Here is a 24,186-nt window from a genome sequence, read left to right as displayed (position 1 = left end):
TTGTTTCCAAAGAGTACAGCATGGAAAGAGCTAAAAAAGAACGACCTTACAGTGGAGAAACCTGACAAACACTGCTAAGCCAGGTGATCAAGGTTAACATCAACAGTGTTAGGTTATATTGATAATATGCACCCTTAATATGACTGTGATGACAATGGCACTTTACCTGTGTGGTCTTCCTGCCAAAATACCATAACTCCAGCCTAATCAAGGGAAAAACATTAGACAAATTCCAATTGAGGAATATTCTACAAAATATCTGACCAGTACTCCTCAAAACTTAAAAGTCATCAAAAATAAGAAAAGTCTGAGAAATCATCACAGCTCAAAGGAGCCAAAAGAGATATGACAGCTAAAAGTTAATGTGGTATCCTGGATGGGATCCTGACAGAAAAAAACCTTAAAACTAAGGAAATCTGAAAATAGATTTTAATGATACTATATCAATATTGGTTAACTGTGATGAATGTACCATACTAATACAAGATGTGACTGATGTGGGAAACTAGCTGTAGGGTATTTGGGAATTCAATGTACTGTCTTCACAATGTTTCTGTAAATTTAAAACTATTTTAGTAAAAAATTTATTAAAAAAAAAAAATAAAAGATTTGTCGGGGCACCCATGTGGCTGAGCCGGTTAAGCATCGGACTCTTGATTTCAGCCCAGGTCTTGATCTCAGGGTCATGAGTTCAGCACTGTATTGAGCTTCACGTGAGCCTACCTCAAAAAAAAAAAAAAAAAAAAAGAGAGAGAAAGAAAAAAAAAAAAAGATTTGTATTTATAATTATTTTTAAGATCTGTACTTTTTTTTAAGGTTTTATTTATTTACTTGAGAGAGAGAGAGAGAATGCAACAGGGAGAGCGCGAGGGAGAAGCAGACTCCCCACTGAGCAGGGAGCCCAATGCGGGGCTCAATCCCAGGACCCCAGGATCATGACCTGAGCCAGAGGCAGATGCTTAACCAAATGAGCCACCCACATGGCCCCTAAGATTTGTATTTTTATTTTATTTATTTTTTTAAATTTTTTAAAAAGATTTTATTTATTTGAGAGAGAGAGGGAGAGCATGCGCAGGGGGAGGGGGAGAGGGAGAAGCAGACTCCCCCATTGAGCAGGGAGCCCGGTGTGGGGCTCAATCCCAGGACCCTGAGATCATGACCTAAGCCAAAGGCAGATGCTTAACCGACTGAGGCACTTAGGTGCCCCAGATTTGTATTTTTAAAAACTCTTCATTATTATACTCATTTTCATACCTGATATTGGCTATTTTTACTTAGTTATCAAACTTGATACTGGCTCTTTCAACACTGTGAACTAAACTTGCTAAAATAATCAGAAGCTAATACAGCTGGCCATTATTAATCTAAACTTGAGAATTTTCTCAGATAAGGCAAAAAATTAAGCAATACTGACATTCTATAAACTAATTTTAACATAAATATATATTTAAAATTGTAATCATGTAAGTTGCAACCATGTTAATTGTTATCTGACTGGCTCTCTTCCATCCTCCCACTGAAATATTCATAAAATCTCCCTTGGATATATGCAATGTTTAAATAGTTCTGGAAAGTTAAAATACTGACTAAAAATCTGTTAGGCCTCAGGATAAATTAAAGTAGGAAAAGAAGACCAGGAAGATGATAAGATGTTTCTACCTATCTGCCAATGGGAATCTTTACCTTAGTGATCTCTCTATTCCAAATTAGGTACCAAAGCAACCTGAGTTGTTTCCCTCCCCTTATCTTACTGTCTATTTGTACACCTCTCTTTCCAGATGCATTCAGGAAACTATAATTTCCAAGGATGCAAATGAAAAATGGAAACACAAAGACTGTGATGGAATCAAAAAGAACCAAAATACACTCTGAGGGAGGAGTTGTTTTTCATGTCCTGTTTCTGGCAAATAGATTGCTCAAATTATCCAGGAATTAATTTAAATTACCCAGACATGTTTTGTTTGGCTCATACAGTGTATGGGGTGTTTCCCCCAAGACATTTTTTAATTAGTTGCCAATATTTCAAAATTGTAATGTTATACTAAGAATCTGGATTTCTAGTTCTTCTGGAGAAATCAGAAGATCTAGCAACACCAGGCCAGAATTCCCACATAGCAACAATAAGAAGGCAGCCAGCAGTTAGTGAATCTGGGTGGGAACGCTGGTTCCTCACTGTTCTTTCCCTACGTAAGTCATTCATTTACTTTACATTCCTGGAGTTTGTAGACATTTACTGTCACTGCTGGCAGAGACAAAGAGTTAAGTAATGACAGTAGTTTTTAATCCAGAAACACCAAACTATATTTAGTCATCAGTAAATATCAAACATTTGTCCACAGAACAGTTCATCCAACAGCCCTTCAGCTGTAGATCTGGCTATGGATATATGTATTTTCCAGTACTAAGTGGCCAGGCCTTGGAATTTGGATATTTAGTCAAATGAGTTACTGGACAAGATGATTTTACAAAAAAGTTCACTGATAACTTATCACAATTGACCTGTACCCATAATCCACAATACTTTTTATGTATTTAAGTCAGAAAGAATGACAAATTGCTATATGTAGGCCACTTTTTACCTAAAAATTTGACCACTATTTTTATTAGGATGAGAAATTCAACACAAGGTAATTTATCCACTCACATAATAACTCTTAAAGACCAGAGTGATGATGGCAGAATTGGAATCCTGAACTTAAAAAAACCACATACAACAGTCTTGCCCTATTTATCTACTCCATGAAGCCTTGCTGCTTAAGTAGTTAGGAAAAAGTTTTGAGTTCAAGTTTTCAGAGTAAATATGGGTTCAGGAGTACAGGAACTTAAAAAAAAAAAGACTGCACTCAGCATAACAACGCAGCTTGTCTCTTTGGAGACTCTTCTATTCCAATTATCCTTCGCTAAATTACCCACATTTCCCCATTATTATCCACTTGAAATCTTATCTACTTAAGACACATCCACACATCCCCATAAATTATTCTAGATGTTCCCTAACAGAATTACACACACACACCCCCGCCTCTTGTTTCTAAGTTGGATAGTAAGCTTGTGTAATACTTAGAGAAATAGTAGAAAACCCTTCTTTCCTGCATGACATAATGTTCCTAGAATACAAAATAACATTAAAGCATGCACTGTAGGGGAGCCTGGATGGCTCAGCTGGTTGAGCGCCCGACTCTTGATCTTGGCTCAGGTCACGATCTCGGGGGTCATGGGACCACGTCACCACAGACTCTGCTCTGCACTCAGTGGGGCGTCTGCTTCCGCTCTCTCTCTCCCTCTGCCCCCTCCTTCCTTGCATGCATGCATGTGCGCATTGCTCTCTCTCTCTCTCTCTAATAAAAAATAAAACTTAAAGAAAGCAAAAAAGCATATACTGTAAATAAAAAAAGACTTGTGATTAGCCTGGGAGTTTTACCTCTATTAATAAACACAGAAAAGTATGTTCTAAAATAATACAAATAGTACATCAACAAAATTAAAATTATTAACTCTATTAAACTGCCACACTGTGTTAAATGAAGGAGCCTTTATAAATAAATAAAATTAAAAAAAACTTTTTAAATAAAGTTTGAAAAATAGTAACTTCTTAGTAAGATACAATATATAGTATATGAATTTCATGTTATATTTTCTTGCAGGGGCCAGCATGGAAGAAAAAAATGTATTTGACAACAATGTATATTATAAATTTTCTTCCCTATTACTCTTACTGTTGCAAAGAATTCTATTTTCCATTATGATTAGATTCATTCCTTGTAATTATCCTTCTCTAGTACATCACACTCCTACAGAATTTCACATGTCAAACAACAGAATAAAATACCATTCTTTTCATTTCAAGGGAGGAAAACGCCTATTTGTAACTTTACTGAAAAGTACTTTTTCCAAAAAAAAAGTACTTTTTCCTTTTCAAGAACATTCACTTTATACATAGTAATTATATCCTAAGTTTAAAAAAAAAAAAAGGATCCTCTACAGAAAACATCATTTGCTTTTAAAAATTTACTTAAAATACTAACTAGGTAAATGTTCCACTGGGAAGACCATCATCTACACAGCCAGTGGCATCAGTTTTATCTTCAATAGTATCTTGACCCAAAGTTGTCACAAATGGTGAAATTGAAGCAATAGGTCCAGGAGTTAGGAAACCCCTCGAACAAGAGTCTAGTATCCTATTTTATTGATTTTACTTTAACATAATTTAATACAATATGCAGATTCATTACTTCTGCACCAGTATGAAAGCTATTAGACATAGATTTAACAAATTTTGCTATAGAATCAATAATCTATAATTTTATTCCTTCCTTCTTCAATTTCTGGAGATACTGTCATTTTCCATTTGAAATACGTATCACAGCTTCAAAGAAAACACTAGCACTAGGGTGCACAAACGCCAACATATAAGTCAGAAATTCAGTATCCACTGAATTGAGAAAAATTTCTGGGAATGAAGGTAGTGTTAACACAACACTTCAATCAACTGCACAGAAATAACTACAGATACGTGTTAAATGTTATGAAAGATATCAGGGGATCTTAAAATTGGAAAAGGTATTGATTTTAAATAACCACAAGATTCAAATATGAAAATGATGAACAATCAAATTTACATGCCTACAAATAAAACATTTAACAAGTCAGTACTACTAATAAATTGGTCACAACAGCAGTTCTGTGTCTCCATGCCTTACCAGTCCTACATCCTCTGGGAGCGTGGGGGTGCTTTTCTTTTAATCCAATCTCTTATTTGGGTAAATTTTTAAAAGATAATTCACATGACTGTCATTTGCTAATTTATTAAAAAAGAAATGTCCAGGTGGAAATTTTTTGAGCTATCAAATATGCTAATAACTTAATAGGACTAAAAAGTTCTCACTTGATGTTTCTTGACTGTTTAAATTAGAGACATATTTAACTATGAAAACACACTTACACAATTATTCCATTCCTTCATCTCAACAATTTTGAGACCAGTGACTTTTTTTTAAGATTTATTCATTTCAGAGAGAAAGAGAGCATGCATGCAAGCACGCACACAAGCGGCGGGGGGTGGGAGGTGCAGAGGGAGAGGGAGAGTGGAAGCAGACTCCCCACTGAGGGCTGAATTCCAGGACCCTGAGATCATGACCTGAGTTGAAACCAACAGTCAGACACTCAACCAACTGAGCCACCCAGGTGCCCAGGGATCAGGGACTTTTAAGGATGATTCCTACACAGTTATAATCCCACTAGAATGAACAACTGCATTTTACAACCATGTTATTTTATTTTTTAATACTAAACTAAGTTTCCATGGACTAGGTGATGACCCAAATAATGCCATGTATATGAAGGAAAAAGTATTGGTACTAATCTACAGATATAGTATGTAATTTATTTTATTTTAGCCTACTGTATCAGGGTCCAACCAAGAAACAGGAACCACATGGTGACTTGAAAAGGGAAAGTTCCACTTAAAGAATTATTAATTATAACAGGGGAGTAACATACATAAATGTGTAAAGAGAAGTCTAAAGAATACCAGAGGGCTGAGTGCAAGTATCCAAGAAAAAAACATAGAAGAGGTCCAAACTAGGCTATGGACAAAGGAGAAGATGTGGTTGCAGCCTACTGGATGTCAAAGAAGTTTGCCAGGTTGGGCTGTCTGGACCTAATAGGCTGGTCAGTGAGCACACACAGGGAGATGAAACGTTAAGAACCTGACCCAGCAGTGCCTAAACAGGGAGGGCCAAGGAAAACAACTCTCTATGGTATAAGATGACGTGCAGGGGGAACTGGGGAATTAGCTGCTGGCTTTCCAGGAAGGAGACATGATGTTTATGATGTTCGGAGTTTGCAATGTACATGTCGGGGGAACTATGGTTAGATGGTCACTTGGGGCTAGGGCTGTGAGCTCACCAAGAGTGTGTTTATTATGGGCACTCAACCTGGGGCAGAGGACCACTGGATGTCCCCATATCTGTCCCACTAACAGTCATGCATCAGGAGCAAGAAACTAAAGTCCCTTCCTTGTGTAGTGTCCCTTCAGTATGCTCTACTAACAAAGCTGAACATCAATCAAAGAAGAAATGCTTAAAGGGTCAAGCTCCAATATCGCAGAGCAAGTAACTGAGTTGATTTAGAGCTGAGAGGGACTCTGATAACCCGGACACTTAATACTCAGGTATCTTCATAAAGGGTAAAGCATGAAAGAAACAATAAACCAGAAATACCCGCTACATTAAATTTGACCAAAAGACAGTAATTAAAATCTGCAGTCACATCTCCAGTACACTCTGAAAATGGGAAAAATAGGTCAGGCAGTTATTTAATAATTTATCTCAGAAACCTCAGCTACTCGTAGCACTATAAACCAGCAGTTTCCAAAGAAAGAGTATACAGTGAAATATAGAAGGGGGAAAAACTTCTTGTTCTATGGAATTTATCTAAAATGTAAATTTTATAATTTAGTATACAGACTCAAATAACTATATATGCTGCAATAGTACATATATGTGGTGTGTATGTGTGTACACACTCTCTCAAACTACCTTATTGTGCTATACTAACCCTTCTTCTTCTTAGGATGAAATTATATAATGCCTACCCCATGAGATAAAGTGAGGTGAATGACATAGGCACGATGATGTAGCATTAGGCTACTACTGACTGTTAGAAGGATACGTTAGAAGGAAGATCATCTACTCTGGACCACAAATGACCATGGGTAACTGAAACCACAAAAAGTGAAACAGAGGATAGATAAGAGGGGGACTACTGTGTCTATAAACATATACAACTTATAATTAGACATTCCTATATTGAGGTTTCATATTCAAATGTTTACTGGTAGAATACCCAATTAAAAGCTGCTTAAAGATCACTGGTGTGACAATGACCCTACTTTTCTCCAAGAGTTTTAGGTACTTCTTTTTGCCAAATAAAGAAACAAAACACATCACAAATGCAGGTATTTTTTTCTTAATCCAGTAAAATAAAGAAATTATCTCAGTTATATGTGGAGGAAAAAAGTTGTATGTGGAGATTAGAAACCAATTTCTTCAACAAGTTGCTCCCATTACAGTTCATAAATATGTATGATTACCTTTAAAAGACTCATACATTACTCAAATAAATTCAAAACTAATAAAATTCCCACTACTGCTAAACAAAGAACCCTAATTAACACATTATTAAATAAGGCTATTACGTAATCTCCACTACAATAGTAAAATGCTTATATTCATTGTTCTGCTTTCCTGATAAATTTAGTTTTCAAATTATTAAAGTTTACTATTGTAAATTCCTTCTGTACCCTAAAAAAACAAACAAACAAACAAACAAACAAACCTACATAGTCCTTCCAAAAAGAAAAAAAAAATGTTTTACTTAGTTTGGGTTTTGCTTTTCCTGTTTTTGTTTCGTTTTGCTGTTGTTGTTTTAAAGGCTCCACACCCAGTGTGGAGCCCAATGCAGGGCCTGAACTCACAAAAGTGAGATCAAGACCTGAGCCAAGACCAAGAGTCAGATGCTTAACTGACTGAGCCAATCAGGCGCCCCTCTTGCTTGTTTTTTAAACATTAAATCCTAGTTACTTGACTTAGACAAGTTACTGTACTGCTTTGCACCTTAGCAATCTCATATATAAATAGGAATAGCAACTCTATTTCAGAGGGTTGTTGAAGATTAAATGAGTTCCTCTCTCTCAATCTCTCCCTTTCCTGCCCCAACATACATACTCACTCTCTTTCTAACACACACACACACACACTTTCAATAGTTCCTGGCACATAGCCAGCATTTAATAAATATAAGCTATTGACTACCACTGATCATGTACTCATGTTTGCTTTATAAGAACTCCATTTGACCAAACTCAATACCTGGCCGAAAACAGATACCCAATGTCAGAACTGAGATGAAATAAGAGTGGTCAGAACGAACTTAATTTCAGTAAGTAACAGCCTCTTATAAGCACAGAATTTACTCTCCCCTCCAATAATTAAAACCACCTATTCAAGGGAAAAAGAAGAGACAAACATCCAACAAGATTTAATTACCTATGATTCAGTAAAATAAGGCATGGCCCCTGCTTTTTTTTTTTTTTTTTTTTTTTAAGATTTTATTTATTATTTTCTCTGAGGAGTGCCCAGGTGGCTCAGTTGGTTAAGTGTCTGCTTTCAGCTCAGGTCATGATCTCAGGGTCCTGGGATCAAGCCCCGCATTGAGCTCCCTACTCAGTGGGGAGTCTGCTTCTCCCTCTGCCCTTCCCCCCCCACTCATGCTCTCTTTCTCTTAAATAATAAAAATATTTAAGAGAAAGAGGGGGGGAAGGGCAGAGGAAGAGGGAGAACCTCAAGCAGACTCCACACTGAGGGCGGGGCTTGATCTCATGACCCCGAGATCATGACCTGAGTTGAAACCAAGAGTCCAAGAGTCATATGCTTAACTGACTGAATCACCCAGGTGCCCCCTGTCTCCTGCTTTTAAGAAGTTCCAATCTGGGGGTAAGGTGAGGAGACAAATGCAATCATAACACAGAGAAACTATGATAAAAGCCAGAAAAACATACAGTCTAATATAAATATGTGAAATGTCATTAAATCTATTTAGGAGTGTAGGAAGGCCTCCTTAGAAATTAATACCTAATAATTTTATCACAGATTAAGGGAAAGAAATATGTATAGACATCAGGTTTATAAAAGGAGGAAACACTAAAGGAAAAAGCTAAAGCCAAAGCACAGACATGAGGGAGGATATGAAAACTGTGGTATAAGAACAAAACATGAAGCTCTAAGGCTACAGAGAAGTAAGGAATATGGCTCCCCCATCAGCGAGGCTGGTGCACTGGGAGCCAGGTCATGAAGGTCATGAAGCCAGGTCATCCAGCCAGAGAAGACTACAGGAAGCAGCACATGAATAAAATCAACTGAACTTGGTGACTAGATTGTGGAGGTGAAAGAAGTTAGAACTAAAAGTGACTCGAGGTTTCAAAACCTAAATTTAAGCGTGAGTGAGGGCAACGTCACCAATACCAACAGGACTTCTGTTTGGTGGGGAGTAGAGGAATGTAAGGGAGAGTGGATGAGTTCAATTTCAAGCATGTTTAATTAGAAGTACCTACTGAACTCCATGAGGAAGAGTTCCGTAGGTAGCTGGAAACAGGAGCCAAGACCTAAGAGCTAAGAAGAATATAAGGTCTGAAAGAATGGATAGATACCTGGAAATTCTATCCAGACCAGGTAACAAGGGATGCTGTCAGAGTGAAAGACTGCTGAAGATTAGTATGTAAAGCATGGATTATCAACCAGGACAACATGAGTCACTTTCTGGTAAGAGTCCAATCTCAGACATGACGATAAGGTGAGAAAATGGTTGAGGCTATTCACGTAAATGCAAGGAAGAAAAGCACATTTGAGGAAATGTCACACACACACCCTGCAATTTTGGATCTAGTCCTTCTAAATACATTAATTTTAGCTAATAATTACTGTGCAATTCCAGCAGGTGAAAGGAAGAGTCAGTACAGATGACCAAGGAGCAGTCACAAAGGTATGAGATTAGGAGAGCAGTGTGAATAAGCTGAAGGGAGATGAACTTAAGATGGGATCACAAACACTTTAAATTCCAATAGGGGCTGAGCAGGCATCCACTCCAGCCCGTAGCCATGAATGAGTGCAATACTGCCAGATCTTCTGACTTTCCAAGATAAGCCAAACATCCATATTTCAATACAAAAGTTTGTAATTTTTAAACTCTCGACAATTACGTTTTCTTAAAAACAACAGAGTCACATAAAGTAATCTGAGCTGGTGGATTGCTACTTGGCTCTACAGTTAATGTTAAGTATCACAGATATGCTGAGCAAGTGACCTTTAAAACAACATTTTCTTTAGTATGGTGAGGGGTAGAATCTAAACTGCAATGGAAGGTAAGAAATGAAGACAATAAATACGGTACCTTTCTAAGAAGCATGGCAATAAAGATTAGAAAACCAGTTTAACCCCCCCCCCATAAGGTAAGAAAGGTCTCATATGTGAGTGAAGGGCTTAAAGAAAACAAAGAAATCTGAACATAAATGACCAACAAAGCAAAAAGATGAAAAAGACATGCACACTCTACAGGTTCAAGGACAGAAGTGATGGAAAAGAAAAATGACGAAGACACAATAAAAGTGGAAAGGTGCTCTGAGAGGGTGGGGAATCAACTGCACAGATAAAGAGATCCACTTTACAGGGAACAGCCACTTCTCTGGAAACCTACGGAAGAAAATGAAAGATCCAGAGAAAAAGAAATGAAGACTGGGGGGAATGTGTAAGATGGTGTAGGTCTTCTCCATGAACTCAAAAAGAATTAAATGTTAGCATGGAGTATATTTGTGGAAGTGTGCTTAAGGTTCACTATTATTTAACTTTATTGTTCCTCTGATAAGGTACAATTTCTCTATTCACACTATATACATGTCAGTGCCATGCTTCCAGAGAAATAAATGTATTTTAAATATCAGGTACCAAAAAATGTGTTTATTTAACGTGTCTTAGTAGGTAAAACAAAAGTAAACAGCATAATTAAAACTCTTTTAAAATTAAATAGACTATATGAAAGTTCTCAGTGATGGCTTTATTACGTCTCTAAGACAAGAACATTCATTATGTTCTCCAGAATACAGAGAAGAAAGCAGTAAAATGAAGAAAAATAAGGGAAAAAACCCATACCTGTTTAAGAAGAAAATAATGTCAGAAAAGTATGCCTGAACTCCCTTTACAACCTCTGGCAATGGTACTGGTATATGCTAGATTAGTACTTCTCAAACTTTTCTGCAGAGGTAACTTTTCTGTTTTACACATCAAGATATCAAGTAAAACTTTGGGGTCAAGGGAAAGAATTCCCTTAACTTTTTTAAGTTTTAAAACCACTATCTAGATGACAATAAACTAAGGAGTAGTTTACTAAGATTAATGTTCTTTTACGAAGGAAAATTTCAGATCTAGTCTTCTTAAGTATATTAACAGCTAGCATTTACTGTGTACTTCCAGCATCGTAACATGCAAAATGCTCACCAAACATTATGCCTTAATCACAACTTTAAGGCAGATATTACCTCCAGTCTGTAGATGAGAACACAGACACAAAACCAAGCCTGAAGTCCATAAGGAAGTAAGGGAGTTGTAATTTGAATCATAGTTCAAAATCTGTACTTTAATATGTAATACTACCTTCTCTTATCCCCAGCCTCTCAAATCCCCAATATAAAATTATGGAATTTTAAAATTTGGAAAGGAAACGTTTCAACTGTAAAGCTAATAATCTTCTCCTGGTACATTGCACACATCAAGTTATCTCTCTCCCACTCACACCCCCAAAGTCAAAAGAATTTTTTAATAATTTATTATGAAATAAAATTCCACCTTCTCTAAAATACAGACTTCAAAAAAGTTGGTAGATCGGTACTCTGTTATTTTTCAAGGTGATGGTTAATAGATGGCATTGAATATGACAGAATTATTGTTTTCAAATTAAACTAGGTCATTATCATATATAAAACATCAAAGGTATTTCCAAAGTAGTCTCTAAGTGTAAATGAAAATGTTGCTTTATATTATAACAATCATTTAAAATAATTATGTCTTTGATCAATTCTGACAACGAAGGTCTGTAACATTTCTATTTCAAGGATAAAGAAGCAAAGAAAAGTTAAGTAGCATGCCAAGGGACTTTATAAACAATTTTGTGAAAATTAAAACCAGTGTCCTAAGAATCCCAAGACTTTAATTCACAGTATCTAATGGACTGTCAAGCAAAGTATATATGAAAGACAGGATGTAAAGAGTAGGTTTTTTCCATTAAGTAAAACAAGATCTACAGAAGATGATTCTCAGGGTGGGCGGGGGTAGGGGGGAATCAAACACCACAAATGGTTTCATTCAAGAGAAGTAAATCCTCAAAGGTCTTTCTGGTGTTAAAAATAATTTCTCTTTGGCAGCGTTTGCAACACCAGGTCACCTTTTCAGAAATATTTTATAAATAGGTCACAATATTGAATATGCTAAGTATGACTTGACAACATACTCAGTTTTACATAATAGGGTGAATCTTAATTACTAAAGAAACAGCAGTTATGACATGAGCATTCAGAACTGCTTCCTATAAAATATCTTCATGCTGACCATGAAGTGCACGATCAATTTGTTTGAGGATATAATTTTATTCATAGTATCTGTTGTTACATGCAATATCCCATTTTAGGCTGGGAACATTTTTTTTTTAATTTCCCTAATAGAGCTTTACAATAAAGTTATACAGGGGCACGTGGGCGGCAGGTTAAGTGTGGGACTCTAGGTTTCAGCTCAGGTCATGAGATGGAGCCCCAAGCTGGGCTCTGCACTGAGCACAGAGTCTGCTTAAAGACACTCTCATCCTCTCCCCCGTGCCTTCCCCAACCCCCCTTGCCGCTGTAAGGGAGTGCGCACTCTCTCTCCCCTTTTCTGAAATCAATCAATCTTTAAAAAAATAAAACTTATGCAAATATGGTTTGGATAAGTTGTGGTAAGTCAAAAGATCAAACTACTTAAGTATCAATTTTAGTATTTTATTAAACTTCATGTTTTATTCTTTTGAAATATAATCTTGTGAAAGTTTTGTTCAAAAATTTAAAATAAAAATTTGTATTTTTCAGAATATAAATTGACAAAATGATAATGCTTTTGAGTTAAACATAATGTTTCACATTTTTTATTGATGGAGATTTATCATATTTGCAAAATTAGGGAAAGATCAAGAATATGTACAAATGTTTACACAGAAAATACAAAATGTAAGCTATTAATTTAGAACAAATAAAATTCTAAGTCCCTCATTTTGATAATGGCTCATCTAAAAGTAGTAGTAAAATCATTCTTATTTAACGAAAATAATTTTCTCTCAAAAATCACAAATATCGGCTTCAATTAACTTTGGTAAGCTAAAATTACCACAGGAATTAATTTAAATATTTGATATGCTAACTTTCTAATATCCCTATAAAATTGTTTGGGATGGGAATCCAGTCAATTATTAATTACCACTTTTAAATTTAGATTACCTCTTTTTAAATATAAAACCTATATCTGAGAGCTATGAAGTTAATATATAATGTTGCCTATGTCAGTTATTAATAAGGATGTCAAATGTTCCACATTAACACACTGTCCAGATATTTTAACTGCTTCACTTTAGCCATTTAACCAAATATCTCAGCCTTCTTAAACAAATGCCTAAAAAATTTAACATTTTCTGATGATTCAGTGTCATACTAAACAATTATCACATAGTAATGATGAGATCCTAGGAGGCAATTTGGATAAAGTGAAACATTTAAACAAATGGAACGGTATTCAATCCTATGGTCTCACAGGTCTTCAGAATAAACAATTCACTGTTAGTAAAGAATCTAACAGTGCCTTTTTGAACATTAATTCTCTTCCTCTTCAATCTTAGTCCAGCCTCTCTCTAACTCCAAGCTTCATTCTCGCCCCACCTTATTTCTTCAAAGAAAGCATGAGCTAAAGATCTTGTTCAGATTAGAGAGGAGCTCATATCCAAATCCATTTGGCTTTCCACTACATAACACTTCTCCTCTAAGCAAAATCACAAAGGAAGTAAAACAAACAGGTATACTTGTGAGGAATGAAGAGACCAATTTCGATGGAGCAGAAAGTTCCTGCTGAACAGTGAAAGGATGGAAAAAATGTAAACAGAGCAAGTAGAGCCCTGGGCTGAGGCTTAAACGTGTATGTTATCCCACGCACCAGTATTTCTCAAGTTGGGTTCCACGGTCATAATGCTGGGTTTCCAGCGTTCACTGTAAGAAATTTAAAACTGTATTTAAATTTTGATTCTCCTCCTAAATAAAATGTAAGAATGTTCTGAATCAGCTAGACTAGAAGGCCACCTTATAATTCAGGACTGCCTGCTTACCTTTATGCTTACTACTAAACTGAGCACAGTGATCCCCCATAGGTAGTTTTCAAACTGTTGGCTATAACTATCAATGGACTATAAAATCAAGAGCAGCTTTGCAAAATAATAATAAATAATAAAATAGAATGCACCATACCTAGTAAGGATAAGTACTGTTTTGTGATATTTTTGTTTCAGTGTGACAAGTTGTAAAGTTAAAAAAAAAAAGTTACATCTTACTATAAGCTGATGTCAAAACTTGTAACTCTAAGATCTAAAGACTCACTCTCTTGGGTTTCTGCAAACTCAAACTTGAGAAAACACTGTTACAAGTATTGGACTGCCAATTAGGTAGAAAGATAAAACGCAGGATACTGGGGACTTTCAGAAATTGAAAGTAAGATTAAAAGCAAGTTCATCAGTTACAAAAAAAAAAAAAAAAAAAGAAGAAGGCTAAAGATTAGGACCTAGGATGCTATTATTGGACTGCACAATGTTCAGACAGCACAAAACACCAAGCTGAGACCAGATTTAATATTAAGGTAAAGAACTATTGTAAATAAAGAGGTTGTTCTACAAATTTCCCAAAGTCTGAGTGATGTAGTGGGGGCCCCCTTCTTCTGCTTAGAGACTGAGATTAGAAAACGGGACTGGAAATGCCTTTAGCCAATCTAAGAGAAAAGGAACAAAGAGATGTGCTTTGATTAGAGAATATGGACTGACAAGAAAAAAGCAGAGGCAGGGCTACAGAGAGGAAAAATTGAAATCTGACCTATAAAAGTGTCTGACATTGCAGTGGGGATTAAAGAGAATGGGGATATGTGGTAGACTGTTATGTTATAAAAAGAATCACATCTCCTTGTACCCAAAAGAAGATGGGTTTGACCACTTGTACCCAAAAAGACCTTGGCAAACATGACACAAGCAGAAGCTTAAAAAGCAGTTGTGCAACAGAACTTGTTCTCTTCTTGCCATGTAAAGAAATTCCAGGTTACCTTACTAGATGGTAAGAGTGCAGCAAATGAGCCAACCCAACTAAGGAACCTTGACCAACCCACCTGACAACAAGACAAATGAGTGAGACCATTTGGGACCATTCAGCCCCAGACAACCTACCAGGTGACTGCAAACCACCCAATGGACCCACAGACTTGAGAACAGTAATAAAAACAGCTATTCTTCTGGAGCACCTAGCTGGCTCTATTGGTAGAGCATGTAACTCTTGATCTTGGGGTAGTGAGTTCCAGCCCCACATCAGGGGTAGAGCTTATGTAAAACAAACAAAAACCCCAGCTGTTCTTCTAAAGCCACTATGTTTTGGGGTAGTTTGTTACACTGCAATAAAATGGATACAGGATACTTCGAGAAAAACCAAAGTCGGGGGGTGCCTGGCTGGCTCAGTCAGTAGAGCGTGTGATTCTCAATCTCAGGGTGTGAGTTCAAGCACACACTGGACATGGAGCCTACTTCAAAAACAAACACCTAAGGTTGTAGCATTGTGAACTTCTTTTCGTCTGTTTCAGTGTCCCAAATTTAGAAGGGTGAGTCTTTAAGCAATATAACCATATATTATCTATACTTAAAAGATTAATTAAAATTCCTTCATTTGGATCCTAAACCCTTACTCTGGTTCTAATCTACCTTTTCTATCCTATTTTTCAACCCAACCCCTGACCTTTTCCTCCACGATGCCAGTTTGAGGTTGTTCCGTTTTTCTGAGTGTTTATTCCCACCCTTCCCACTTCTGTTTAGTTACCCAAATTCATTCAAGACTCAATGTAAATAAGTTTTCCTTTCCTGATCAATTTTTACTAAATTAATTTCAAAATGCTCTTAATTCACATTCCACTTATTATTATTTATCATTAGACACTTTACCATCTAATATTATTGCTTAACTGTTAATATATGCATCAAATTTGTAAGAGCTTCGAAGGCAGAGATCTCCATAGTTCCCTTAGTGCTCCCACATGAGGAATTTAATTACCTAATTAAAATAAATTAAGAAAGGGGCGCCTGGATGGCTCAGTCAGTTAAGCGTCTGCCTTGGGCTGAGCTCATGATCCCAGAGTCCTGGGATCAAGCCCCACATCAGGCTCCCTGCTCGTTGGGGGAACCTGCTTCTCCCGCTCCCTCTTCCTGCTAATCTCCCTGCTTGTGCTCTCTCTGCCAAATAAATAACATTTTTTAAAAAATGAATAAGAAAAAATATATGTAATACTGAATTTTAACACATCTTCTTGGCTAAATATGCTTACTCACAGATTAAGTTTTTGTAAAGTGAAGTGAAGGAGGAAAAAGTAACATTTTTCTTCTGAGGTGCACTGTGCAACTCTCAATGCTAAAAAAGAAATAATGAATCAAGAGATTCTCCTGGAAACAATACATAGTTAAAAAGTTATATGGGGTATGTAACAAACCCATTGATAAAAAACAAACTTTCCATTTTATAAATGAAGCTCCTCCCATAGTGACTGGTTAATTTTATGAACTGGATTTATGTGTGGGAGTTGGGAAAAAATAAGGTAATTTCTCAACTTCGACAGAATTTCAAGGAAAATAAATACGGCAGTAGCTTCATATAGTTAACATTTATTTTCAAAAATCCTTGGTTTTGCAGGTTAGTCATATAAAATATTATGAAGGGCAACTGCAGAATACATCTTATCTTCCTCCATTTCAATTTAGGACCAGGAAATAAGTGTCAAGAAGGAGGCAAGCAAAATTTGGTAAAGTTTTCCTTTGCTAAAACTGGTATAAAGCATATTCTGGAAAGTGGAATTTAATATCTCCAATATGCAATCATACTAATTATGAACATTTAAAAATTACTTCCCTTGAGCATTACCTACGCTGTTAAAGTTTAAATGACTTATTACTCCCTCAATACCTAAAGTAATTATCACTAATTAACAAGGCAGCCATCCTTTCTTCTGATTTGAAGTGTCCTAAAAATTAACTTAAGATATCCTCTAATAATCAAAAGAAAAAAAAGTCTAGTTTTTGAGGAAAGTGAGCATTTTCAGAACGTTGCCACTATAACAAAGCTAAACAGAACATGGAGATAAAAGAATCAACTTGTATCAAACAGATGAAACAAAAATATACTCTGAAATATTTTAACTACATAATTTAAATACTCAGCAGCTCTCCTAACAGTTTTACTTTGATTTTTGCTTCTTATTCCAAGAAGGCATCAGTTAATAAAAGCACTAAGGTCCATCTCAAATCCTATCTCAGTAAAACTTTCTCTGATACCCCAGGCAGAAATGCTTACCTCCTACTTTGAACAATTTATTGAAATTACTATATGTAAAATTAACTTATTTCTCTAAATACCCACTAATAATTAACTGATTAAAGACAGCCATAGACTGGAATTATTAGTGTTTATTTTTTTTTAATTTTATTTATTTATTTGAGAGAGAGTGAGAGAGTAGGAACGGGTAGGAGGAGCAGCAGACTTCCTGCTGCACAGGGGGGAGCCAGCTTCTCCCTCTCCCTCTGCCTGCTGCTCCCCCTGCTTGTGCACTGTCTCTGTCAAATAAATACAATCTTTTAAAAAAAAAGCCTCAGATTTACAGGAGGAGCTATGGAATGATCTCAAAGATATATTTTTTGGTGAATAAAAGCAAGATGCAGTGTACAGTATGTCCTCATCTTAATTTTTTAAAAAGAGCTAACATGTATTTCTGGAAAGAGGGATAAAAAACTATTAGAGGGACTATCTTTGTTGGGGGTGACAGGAGGTCTGGATAGGAAGATCAAGTTTTTGTTATATGCCCTTTCTCTGTTTAAATTTGTAAAAAAAAAAAAAAATTCAGTAAACTTCTTTTTTTAAAGATTTTATTTATTTGCCAGAGAAAGAGAGATGGTGCACAAGCAGAGGGAGCAGCAGGCAGATATGGGACTCAACCCTGGGACCCTCGGATCATGACCAGAGCCTACTGCAGACGCTTAACTGACTGAGCCCCCCAGGAGTCCCTACACTACACTTTCAATTTAAAAAATAGAATAGAAAGTAAATTTGTTAATGACACACTGCCTTTTGACACCTCTTCAACTGTCATCTTGAAGTTTTATTTAATTCTTATTATTTTATATACTACAAAAGTCCTCTGTATCTTACATCCCCTAACATCTAAATCTAGTCTTTGCATTAAATGCTTTCTTAAAAGTACAGAATTTTAATTATATCAAAAGGTCAAATCTGTGCTTTAATCAGGACAGTTAAGTATGCTGAAATTGCTACCCTCTTACCCCAGTAAAACTGAATTGTTTTAGTAATTGTTTAAGTAATTGCTTGTAATTTCTACTAAGGAAGTAGAAATTTTCTTGACCTCTCAAGCTCTGTGTGAATTTAAATATGGTTGAACAGCATTTACCTGGACCTGTTCTACATCAGCTACGTTTCTTAATATGATATCTATATTATCTTAACATGAAAAGATCATAACAACTAAAAAAATCTTAATATATTATTTTTCTTTCTGTTCAGTGTTTTCTCAAAAGAACACTGTGGGTATTTAGGTAGAGGAATACATTTCAATGAGGTGGGACTGTCCTAATCACCTCAGAAAATTTAGTATCCATGGCCCACGGGCACTAAATGCCAGTATCACATCTGCAGACATTGCAATGACAGAACTGACCCCACATATTTTCAAATGCCCCTGAACAGAGAACTTCAAGGGAAAAAGTACTAGGCAGTTGAGAAACACTGCTTATATGAATTAAAGTATGAAGTATCTGTGTGCATGTGTGCACTCGTGCAAAATACAAACATATTTCCAAAACTGCAATCCAATCTTTTAAAACAATTATCAGCCACCAAAAGATAAATAACCAAAACCAGTCACAACTCATGTATTAATCAACCACTCATCCAGCCTTGTATATAATGTTGTCAACAACTACTATGCCCTAACAAATCATTCTTCAACTATTACAATGGCTTAACTTTTTAAATGAATAATTACTTTAAAATCCTTTTAGAACAATTCTTCTATTGACATGCTTCGGTTTAAACTCCCAAATAAAAACCTTCCACTCTACTGCACTGATCTCCTAAATAAAAGATAGATCACATTTTACAACAATTAGTTGTCTACCTTCCTTCAGAGACTGTAGGCTCCTTGAAGCCAGGGACCATGAACATGACTGTCTGGCCCACAGTGTAGATATTCAATAACAATGCTGAGTGAGTGAGTGAATACTGACCCCGTCTAATACAATAAATAGTCCAAGAAGTTCCAATTATAATCAATTTTTATGTAATGATCCTTACACAAATAAATGCAAGAAATTTTTCTGGTTATCCTATATTCTTATCTTATTCTAAGTCGATTTTAAGAAAATCAATGAAGTAAACTACATTACCCAGATTAAAGCTAGCTAGTAAAGATTTATAGAAATTTGAGATTTTTGACAGGCACTCCTTTACACTCATCCCCTACAACCTTTACCTCCTCCTACTTAAGCTTTAAGCAAATGTCCAGGTAAACAAGTAAAAATGGGGCATACTTCCAACACAATATAAAGAACAAAACAATACTGTTAACAGTAAGAAAATCTTAATGTCTTTTATTTCTATTTTACTTCTCAGAACTCAAGAAATCTGTTATATTGTTCTTCATTCAAAAAGAAAGAAAATCTATAAACTAGTAATATGCATAAGCAACTTCTTTGTAGGTTTCACTATATTCTCCAAACCTCATCTGCTGAGGTAAAAATTCAAAATACATAGTTCATTTTTTAAAACTAATTCATTTTTTAAAATAAATGCAACAATAAGGATTACACAAGCACTAAGTGTTAACAGGTATAGATATTAAGTCTGAAGCCCACTAACTCTAACAAATATTTGTTCATCTTTGCCTTTCTGAAGCATGTGAGTATCAGTTTTACGGAAAAAGCTTACAAAGAAAACGCTAATCTCAAGGTTCGAAACAAGACCTAATTTCTAGCTCCTAGCATTTCAAGTACCATTTTTAAATGGCTCCAATAAATCCTTTGTTAACCACTGCTTTGCTCAACTCATATCAGAATGTTAATAATGGCTAGGATACAATTTTAAAGAAACAATTATGCTTCAAGTTACTGCCCATCTGACCAAATCACTAAAACAGATTATTAGAGGAAAAAAAAAAAAAACATTGCATTTGTTCTAGAGGGGATCAAATATCAGATACATTCTGTAACTGTTCAAGTAATGGAGATTACTTTTAAATGTATTTAAATTATTGTGGGATTTTAATGCATGAAATATTTCATTATTCTTGAAATCCAGAAACCCAGCATTTGTTTTATTACTGTTTCCTGCAGCACTGGTCAATAAAAACTATTTACCTGTTATAAAACTAATCACTTAAAACACAGTAAATTCCTTTCATACTGATAAAAAACAATGATGTTTCATCCACTAAAAATACTTTTTAAAGTGATAACTTTGATATTGCATACACTCAAAAAGTCCAACCTGCATGAGATTCCACTTTCCCAGAATTATTAATCCTGCATATAAATATTGCTGGCCAAGAATATTTACAGTAATTAGCTTTAAACCCATCAGTGGATGTAGCTATCTGAAAAGTATCTTTCAGCAAAGCTAGACTTTAATATTTTCCAGTGGCTAGAGCGGACTTTACTTATAAAAGAAACACTTCCTTTTATGGGTACTTTAAGTATTCTTTTACAGCTAAAGTAAATCTTTATATCTAAAAGACCAATTAACCATGAACTGGCACTGCCAGGGTAGGTCAAAATGGCAAATTTCAACAATTCTTTAAAACAAGGATTCAAGGGAATGATGGAATCTGCAATTTTGCCATACGTATTCATCAGAAGTTTATTACCTTAAGTGGGGAGCATTCACATTGCACAGACTCCTAGACAAGTCACCACTTGATCTCACAAAGTTTTTTTTTTAAGATAATGAAGTACTACCAAATAACTAGTGACAATAGCGTGCATACATTAATGGAGAATTTTTTGTATGGGTTCGAGAATCCCTCATCTTCTAAAGGAAAGATTTCTGAACACTAAAAATTAAGTAAAAATGTAATCTATTCCGAGATTCTAAAATAGTCCACCCATTGTTCGGCCTTAGGGTATCTTTCCAAAACAAGTTCTCTATAATGATACAATGACAAGTTAACTCTAAATGCGACCTGTATAAATTGCCTTTTTCCTCGACACGACAATCTAACCAAAATCTTCACCACAGCCAGCAGCAGCTGCTTGAAATTTCAAACGTAACTGGAGGGTTTGTAATCAGGTCCAAATGTAGACCCAAACTCTCCGATTTCTACCAAGCAAACAGTGCTTTTAACATTCCAAATCCTGGTTAGAGCGCAGTTACCGGAAAGCAGTGTCCTTATTCAAGAAAAGGAAGGAAAGGTCTGAAACTGACCTGAGCACAGGTCCACAAGGACCTCAATCCTCTCCGTTTCACCAGGAGGCCAAATAGAGAAGGCTCCAAGTAATAGGGGCGGTGGGGAGATGGGGGAGGAAGGGCAGAGGAAACCGTACTTCTCGAAGGGTGAAAGCCAAACAGAAGCTGACTCTGGGAAGCCGCCCCACGGGATACAGGGAGAGCTCCTATCCTCTACCGAGGAGAGCAACCTTTACCATGGAAGCGGTGCACCAGCAAGCAAACGCAGTAAGGGACAACCTCTTCGCCCCCACCCCCGAACGTCTCGGCCGGCTAGAAGGGGTCGGCGAGGACTGTTCCTCGGAACATCAACAAAGGCCCCTTCAGTCCTAAGGCGAAACTCGAACAACAAAGGCCGGGAGACAGCGAGGACCGGGCCGGGGGCGGGACGGATGAAAGCAGGGGGAAGCAAAGGAATCAAACCAGTGGGGGCGGAGGCCCGTCGGAGTGGGAAACCAGAGGCGCAGAGGCGGGGGGCGCGGTAATCCCCAGTGCACAATAAGAGGAGGAGGAAAGAGAGGACCTGGCCTCCATTCCTCCTTTACCCTCTCCCTGCGGCAGAGAGGACTCCAGTCCTCGGCCGTCTACATCTCCTTGGCCTCGGGGACCGCGCAGTCCCGAGTTCGGGGAAGGAAAGGGGAGGGGGGATTTTCCGCCCTGACCACAACTCCCTTCCCCCAGTCAGGAGCTGCCGACAACAACCGCCACAACGGCAGTCACACAAAGGCGCCTTCCTCGTACTCCCCGCTCCCGCCTGGGCGGCGGCGCCAACGATGCCAAAGAAGCGACGACCACCGCTCAGCCCCCAGGCGCTCGCTCGCCCTCTTCCCCCTCTGGCTGGGGAAAAGGGGGAGGGGACCCCCGGGCGCCCTCACCTGGCACAGCTGCTGACAGTACTCCGTGGCCGCTTCCACGGCCGGCACGCGGCTCTCCCGCAACTGTCGCTCCAGCTCCTGGAGCCGCTCGCCCAGGCGCTGCAGCTCCGCGACGCAGCCGCCTCCGCCGCGACTCAACCTCTCCTGCTCGGCCTCTTCGTCCGCCATCTTCACACCCCGCTCCGTCGCGTACGCACCTGGGTCACGTGATAACACAATGCCACGTTCGGCGGGGTCACGTGCCGGGCGCGCTCGCACGCCGCCGAGCACGTACAAAGGGCCCGATGGGGAGGATGGGGGAGTGGGGAGAGTGGCGCGAGGGAGCCCGAGGGAGGTGAAGGGAAGGGGAAAGGAAGAGGGCGGGGTTGGGGCGGTGCGGAAAACCGCGGTTTACTTACCCCGAGCGGGAAGTGGGCTGCAGCGGCCGAAAGGGGCGGGCCGGTGGAAGCCTGCTGTCGGTCACGTGGGCGCCGCGACTGGGGGTGGGGGAAAGCCTGGGGAGGGGCTGCCCTCTCGAGTGTCCCGATTCCGGTGTAGCTTTCCCCAGTCCCCGAAGTATTCTACGGACATTTGCCCCAGTTCCCCAAGAGGATGGGCGAGAGAAAGCTCTGGGTGGGCTAGGGCAATGGCTGCATATGCGGTTGGCCTGTAGGCAATCCAGAACAGGGGAAAAGGGAGAAGGTAAAACCTACCCATGGACCGCAAGCGTGAAAGCCAAAGCGGGACTATGAACTGTCAAAATTGTCTCTGACTTCTCACCAGGCGGGGGAGGAGGGATCTAGTTTTGAGGTACCAGATCTCATCCCACTAGGCTCTCCTCTTCAGCCCCAAGAACGCCTCTCCCCTGGAAACACAATCTCTAGGGGGTGGAGGCAACAAAGAAAAATAACAATTGGATCAGAGCAGAATGAGGTTCAAATCCTCAGTCTGGAAAACCGAGTGAGCTCATGAAAAGCATAGCTTGAAAGATTAAGCTCTATGAAATTGTGGACGTTGTAACCAGATGATTTTTAAGCCACGAAAACATTTCTAGACTAAGTGATAGCCAACTAATCTGTTTCACTGTGATTTAAGACTTTCTCCTACACATTACAGAAATCACCATCACTGAAAACACTATATGAAAGCTCTTGAAAAGAAAGTAGGTCAAGAAAAAAAAAAAAACAATAAGAACTCCATTAAAATCACAACGGAGGAGAGAAAATTGATGCTAAAATAAAAGAACAAGGTTACCAAGAATTATAAATTCAACAGCATTTTTTGTCCTGGTGCTGCAAATAGAGATGGCATTCTCACCATATTGTATATGGTTACCTGAAAGGAATGAATATGTGGCACTTGAACAAAACAGAAGAGGTACAACAAAAAGTCAAGTCCTTAACCCTAATGTTCAGAAAAATAAAATGAATATTTTGTTAGTAGTAGAAAATTAGACAAGATGCTTATCTTTCTTAAAACTGAATGGTCTACAGAAATTCAGAAATAATGATACTGATCAGGCACCTAGTCTTTTCACTATCATTCCAAGTGAAGTATATTTTTCTAGTACAAGAATTTAAAATAAGACTTCCTATTGTGCGCAGCATCCTCTTCCAGAGATTTCTAGCAGCTACAGAAAATATTCTAGATAATATGTTGTCTGGAATTAATGTTTTGCAATGCATCAGTGGTAGCAACATCTGTTAAGTGCCAATGTATAAGGGGAGTGGGCACAACTGAACCCCTTATGAAAAACAGTATCAGTTAAAATATTAGTACAACATATGTGTACTGATATTACATATTAACATACATGTACTTATGGAAGAGTCTGGGGAGTACATTAAAAGGCTAAGGAGTGGGGATATTTTTTAAAGTATCACTGATAGCTGAAAAAGCAACAATTAAGGCAGCTAATAGATTTTAATATTTGCAGCTCACTTTCCCAAGTGAAGTATTTTAGACATCCAAAAC

At 37.6% G+C, this 24,186-nt stretch overlaps 1 protein-coding gene across 2 annotated transcripts in view; it reads right to left on the bottom strand.

The window, feature by feature from the left end:
- Positions 1–23,450, bottom strand: part of ZNF292 (zinc finger protein 292) — a 90,632-nt gene extending 67,182 nt beyond the window's left edge. The window contains exons 1-2 of one of the 2 annotated variants that reach the window (XM_045771976.2): positions 22,632–23,450; positions 22,234–22,430 (exon numbers count right to left, since the gene is read on the bottom strand). In XM_045771976.2, the coding sequence (XP_045627932.2) occupies positions 22,234–22,401 (168 nt within the window). In that variant the 5' untranslated portion in view covers positions 22,402–22,430; positions 22,632–23,450. Of the gene's footprint in view, positions 1–22,233; positions 22,518–22,631 lie in introns of those variants that run through there. The other variant, XM_087865304.1, reaches the window with a different exon arrangement.
- Between the last annotated feature and the right edge of the window lie 736 nt (positions 23,451–24,186).

This window comes from Ursus americanus, chromosome 11, assembly GCF_024610735.1.
Source record: "Ursus americanus isolate L20-20 chromosome 11, mUrsAme1.1.p, whole genome shotgun sequence".
NCBI lineage: Eukaryota > Metazoa > Chordata > Mammalia > Carnivora > Ursidae > Ursus > Ursus americanus.
Note: the sequence above shows the minus strand (reverse complement) of the source record. Positions and strands in the feature narration are given on the sequence as shown.